The sequence below is a fragment of the Leptidea sinapis genome, chromosome 33 (genome assembly GCF_905404315.1).
Source record: "Leptidea sinapis chromosome 33, ilLepSina1.1, whole genome shotgun sequence".
NCBI classification, from domain to species: domain Eukaryota; kingdom Metazoa; phylum Arthropoda; class Insecta; order Lepidoptera; family Pieridae; genus Leptidea; species Leptidea sinapis.
This window is the reverse complement of record NC_066297.1, coordinates 2,968,515-2,974,514: the sequence shown is the minus strand read 5'-3', so window position 1 is coordinate 2,974,514 and position 6,000 is coordinate 2,968,515. Positions and strand designations below refer to the sequence as shown.

General features: G+C 38.1%; 1 protein-coding gene across 1 annotated transcript in view; it reads right to left on the bottom strand.

The window, feature by feature from the left end:
- Positions 1-831: 831 nt before the first annotated feature.
- The window catches only part of LOC126974763 (uncharacterized), a 60,519-nt gene continuing 55,350 nt past the window's right edge, over positions 832-6,000 (bottom strand). Inside the window, exons 18-22 of the mRNA XM_050822420.1 lie at positions 5,513-5,645; positions 4,819-4,985; positions 3,241-4,112; positions 1,682-1,938; positions 832-986 (exon numbers count right to left, since the gene is read on the bottom strand). Of these exons, the coding sequence (XP_050678377.1) occupies positions 1,683-1,938; positions 3,241-4,112; positions 4,819-4,985; positions 5,513-5,645 (1,428 nt within the window). The 3' untranslated portion in view covers positions 832-986; position 1,682. The remainder of the gene's footprint in view (positions 987-1,681; positions 1,939-3,240; positions 4,113-4,818; positions 4,986-5,512; positions 5,646-6,000) is intronic.

Genomic DNA, 6,000 nt, shown 5'->3' with positions numbered 1-6,000 from the left:
CGCTGCGCTCCAACTAGATACCGCAGGCGTAGTCGCAAAGTGCGGCAACTAATAACACGCCCACGTGGGTGTACTCGAGCCAATCTCTTTGCTAATAATTGAAACTAAAATGCTAGGTTATGTAGTAAAACTTTATAAAAAGAAATACGTAAGTATTTTTTATTTTATCAATGTCAATATGTATGTTACAAAATATGAAAAGATGCCATTGAGTGTCAAGATTCCACCCAGGTAGCGCGGTAACTAGTTGGAGCGCAGCGGAGACCAATCCTTAATCTAAGATTGATAGATACTTAAATACGATGTCATTAGTGCAGAACCATTTCAAACATTTCTCTGTCAAAAAACATAACTATAAAGTAGCCCTGTACGAAACATTATTTTGGTAATTTTGTCATATTGGGGACAATAATCTAGAACACGTTCTTTTCTGGTCAAGCTTCTGTCATTAAACAATAAAATAATAAAATATTACCCTACTTTCTTTAAATATTTGACAATTACTCTGAAGATAGTCATTTGAAGTTAATAATTGCTAATTAATTAGTGTATCGGTTTGCCAAAACTGTTTAGTCACCCAGAGTTTCTTTTTAAAAGTACAATAAGAAATAACCTCGACTTACTAGCTCGACATACAAAGCCACACAAGAATCTAAAGACATAGGAATTACGACAAATATTCTGCCAAATTTGTACCTTCAGGCTTTTAGGCTTACTTATGTATAACAAGTGAATAACATTATACAATTTATATACAGCAAATGTTTTGACCAACATTAGTGCTCAAAATTCAAATGTATTTTTCTGAGCTAAAAAAGGCCCAATGCCTTTATTATTGAACTGTTTAAAGCGCAAATATCAGTCCAGCATTATTCATTCGAAACAAGTTTCAAATCTATTCCTTTTGGTCGACTAATACTTTATACCCTAAGTTGATCGTACAACTCAGTGAGTATTTTAATAATATACTTGTCTCCTTTCCGGATCTGAAAGCAAGAGAAACAATAAATTAAAAATTGAGATATCTTATATAGGCAATTATCTATAAACGTCGGTGATAACAGTATCTTAATATATGTAAATCCTGTATCCTGATGCTTGTTTCCAGTGAACACTTAAACTAATGAAAGGACTTTAAAGGGGAAAGGACTTCATGGAGTGCAGTTGAGTCCAACTTGAGAGATAGGATAGTTTTTATTTCGATTTGGGACCTATACTTATTTTTATTGTTAACTAACTGACCCGACAGACATTGTTCTGTATATAATAAATAAAATAATGTATTTTATGAATTTGTCAATAATATATCATAACATCAAGAATTAAGTAATGAAATTGTTTCACAGCAGAACTGTCAAACCGTGCGTCAATAAATTCTCTCATAGAAATTATGTATGGACACATCAAAGGAAAAACAAAATTGTTGTTTTTATTTAATCCCGAGCATTTTCCTATTTATTAACCTTTTAAACCTTCTCTAGACTTCCACAAATAATTCAAGACCAAAATAAGCCAATTAGGTCCAGCGGTTCTCGAGTTTTAGCGAGACTAACGAACAGCAATTCATTTTTATATGTATATTTTTATATGTGTATGTTTTCTATGAGACATCTAGCCGATGGCCCATTTAATTCTCAGCTGGTAGCGAAAGGCAGTCGATATAAACATCGATCGTGATTACCTCAAGTGTGACCGTCGGCGAGCAGTGGCCCGTAGTTGGCGAGCGCGCAGTAGCACGCCAGCAGCGCGGAGGGCGGGAAGGGTGCCCGGGGTGCGGCACAACGCGCATGTGCCTGCAGCGCACACGCTCGGTACACGTCGGCCGCCTCGCCCGCACCGTCGGCCCGCCTCGCACCCGGCTCTTGAACACGCGGGTTGCGTACGCCGCCGCACGCCGCACTCAGCGCGCAGAAACTCAAAGCTCGCCATCCGCCGTATCTATCAATTTATTTTTGATAATATAATGTATGTTCATTGGAACATAAGTGAATTTGCTAGAAACTGTAATAACCGTAATGTTAACACCAGGAACAGACATAAGCTTTTACAACAAGATCCTAGAAAGTGTTCAAAACAAGAGTTTTACGTTATTCAAAAGAATTGTTAAATAAATAATAATTAAAAAAACTAAAAAGCACACTTTATATAAAATTCAACTAAAAAATAGAAAATAAATTTAAATTGAAAATAGTGTAAAAAAAATTATATTTTATTGTAAAAAAAAGCGGGGGTGTAGAAGAATTATTATTTTTATAATATCTTAAAAAGCACCCCACGCTTTTTTTACAGTAAAACATATTTTTTTTTACACTATTTTCTATTTTTAGTTGAATTTGGTATAAAGCGTGCTTTTTAGTTTTTTTTAACTATTATTTATTTTTCATTTTTTAGTTAAATTTTCTATAAAAGCGTATTTTTAAAACTATTAAGTACTTTAACATCAATTCCTGCCTTATCGACAATAGATGAAAATTATATAAACTAACAAAAAACATATTTTGCAAATTGAAAAATTGAATAATTTTATCAAATTAGTATATGTCATCGGTCCTCGATAAATCTACAAAGTTTGAACGAAATCTAGCGCCCAAAGAAGTCGGTTACAAACATACAGGTGAAGCTAATATAAAGCGTATAAAAACGTTAATGTGGTAAAAGTTACTGTAACATAAATTACTTTCTCAATGATACCACAGATTGTGAATGGAACGAACAGGCTATTCAATAATAAATTTCACTGTACAAATAATAACTTTGTTAACAAATTTTTGATGAAAAAAGACCCGCTAAGTTTGTTGCGCCCGTTCTTCTCAGGCCTGAGGTATTCATTTTGGAATGGGTGGTAGATTTTTTGACTTTCAATAAGTGATGTCACATCCTATTTTGAATAAAAAAATTTGAATTTATCAACGTGAACGTATACGTAGTTAAACAAAGCACCTACACTCATCTTAAAGGCATGCAATGATTGTATTATTCCTCTGGTGTGGCAATACATTTTGGGTGGTAGTAATCACTTACAAACAAGTGAGCCGAACTCTTTTTTGTCCCTCTTTTCCATTAAAAATAGAGGTTGATTTATATCGCAAATACAAAAGTGTTGTTCTCAACATTAACATCATAATATGAAAATATTTCCAAAAATTTATGTTTCCACAAAAGCTAGTAAATATATCTGTTGCTGAAAAAATAAAGGCTCATTTGCTGCTGTTATGTTACGTGTTACAACAAAATACTCACTCATCAACAACAACAACAGGTCCATTCTTGTACTCCATCTGACATCCCGACATGAATTCAATCAACGCAAATGAGTCTCTATAAGGCTCTATGAGTCTATCTATCGCACTTTCTCTACTATCACCGTCACTTTCCCGCACCGCACGCACGAACGGATTGTCATCTGGCGAACCGGTTGTATATTCACAAGTGTCACCCGATAGCCACTCACTACACTTTATAAACTTAACATTTAACTGATAATCGTCTTGTAAAGAATGAACACTAACATTAGTCACTTCGATTAAACGGTCTGAGGGTATATCCTCTGGCACTGACTCTACTCTTTCAAAGTAGTAGCACGGCCTATGAAGTTCCATTTCTTCTTCTACAGTTAGAGATGGTATAACTGGGGGTGGTGGGGGAGGTTCTTCTGGGGGAGAACCTGCCCTATTTCCCCAGTCGGGAAACTTGAATTTTGTTGGAGAACTTAGTTTGAAGTTTTTCAGGGACATCTTTGAAGGACTTCTTGGGGATTTCGGTCCATTTTTTTTCTCAGTAAGAGACGAAAAAAGATCGCCATTAGCTATAGATTTCCGCGCCGAGAGATCTCGTCCGTTGAGCGAATCAAGTCGAAGTTCGGTTCGGTCGAAGCGGTAGGTGGGTTCGGTACTAGATACTGGTGAGTTTTCTGGTATTAGTCGTTCATCGTCGGCGCATTCAGAGCCGTCTTGGCGACGGTAACCGTTAATTTCTGGTGACGTGGGTGATTCACTCGGCTTTCTGTCTATTCTTCTGCGTGCCACATAAATTTCTTTAGACACAAAGCTCGCTCTGAAGTTAGCAACAAATAACTCCCGCTCGTCTTCCGTTGGCCAGAAAACTTCCCCATTCTGAAAAATTTAAATGATTAGTTTAAATAACAAATTTAATCGTGCTAAGAAGTTTGCTTTACACTAATTTTATATTTTGTTTTGCGTCTGGAGTCAATTGGGCGGTACGTACTGGTAGTACCGGAAGTGAGCGAACCGAAGAGGAATTCAAAATCTATCATCGTGATCATTATCGAGCCACACAACATAAACACACACATCATCGTCACTACCTGAATGTGCGGCGTACCTCCACAGTGCGGTTTTAAGGAACTTATTTCTTTGAGAGGTGTTTCTGAATCAATACGACATAGATACCTTAAAAAAAAGCGCTTACACCTACCTTACACTTACAAAAATACACCGACAACGCTTGTTGTAAGAAAGTATAGGCGGCAGTGATCACTAACCATCAAGTAGCCTGCGTTCGTTTGACCCCTTATTTTATGTATTATGGGGGGCCTAAGAATGCGTTGCTGACCTTTTAAATGGGAGTATTCTCTAAGGTTACTAAATCGTTTGGTCACAGCAGCTGGCACATTCTTTCACAAAATGGCCTTGTGGAATATGATGTTGGATAACTTCATATTTTGAAGTGATGTCCATAGGGTATCTTCAATAAAAACACCTTCCTTAAAGGCCGGCAATGCTCCTGTGTTTACTCTGTTGTTGCGCGAGAATGTAGGCGGTGATATAGGCAAAAATGAAGTGTGTGTGTGAGACGTACGTCGTGGCGCGGGTCTCCCAGCAGCAGCACCAGCTGGCCCGTGTGGTCCCACAGCAGGCGCCACAGCTCGGCCGCGCCCGCTCCTGCGCGTGCGCACCGCTGGGCCACCGCGTACTCGCGCATGCGGCGCCACCCGCACACCCACGACGCGTTCACGTAGTCGCTGCCTGCAAGTGACGATATATATCTATGTACTTCGCTATGATGGAAACGCAGACAGCTCGAGCAAGATTTACTACTAGAGTAACATATTTAAATAAATTCTATAATTATATATAATATTACTTTACGAATAGACAACCGGAAAATGTTTTGTATTTCGTATCATCAACCTCGTCTTGACACGTGAATATTTTGTCACCGCAAATACTAATACATAAATAGATATTGTTGCATTCATTATATGATAGTTTATGATATGCACTTCGAATTTAAACTAGTAGAAAATTAGAACGGTGAAAATGCAGTTCCGAATTACCTTTATTTAATTTATACCTCTAGTCTCGCACTCTTACGTCTCACACTCGCATTTGTGTGACGCTTTGTGTTATAGTACGTGCCTTGCTCAAAATAGAGGTTAACTTTAAACTAAATTTTTTTCGACGTTTTCACAGCTGTCATAGTCTATCTAGTATGATCAAATACATAATATAGGCTACGTTGATAATTTATAGTGAAGTTACGTATCACCAACCTTCAACACCCGGTTTGGGCACGAGCATGACTCGCGCGCAGTCGGACGGCAGCACGCCACCAACCCTGTTCTTGTCCGCATTGTGCGGCGCGCGAGCGCACACGCTCGCTTCTACGGCGGAGCGGGTAATAAGCTGCAACATTGTCGTACATATCTGTTTACTAAACGTTTACATTCACTCTAATGCAGTTTTTTTACAATATATAAATACCTAGTAAAAACACAACAATAACCATTTCTGACCGGCTCGTAAGCTTGGCTGTGTGCTTTCGCACAGATGGAGACGGATCGGTTTTTTACATCAGTTACAGTGACACGGCAGTATAGATGTCGAATGCTTTTTTGTGGATGTGTATAAGGCCGCGATCCATCTGCAAGCAATCTCGCGAAAGTCTTGCATGAGTTCTTGCAATAGTGTTTACATGTCGTTCAATTTATATCTGTTATAAATGTCTTGCGAGAAGTTCGCGGATTGCAACTTATCGCGG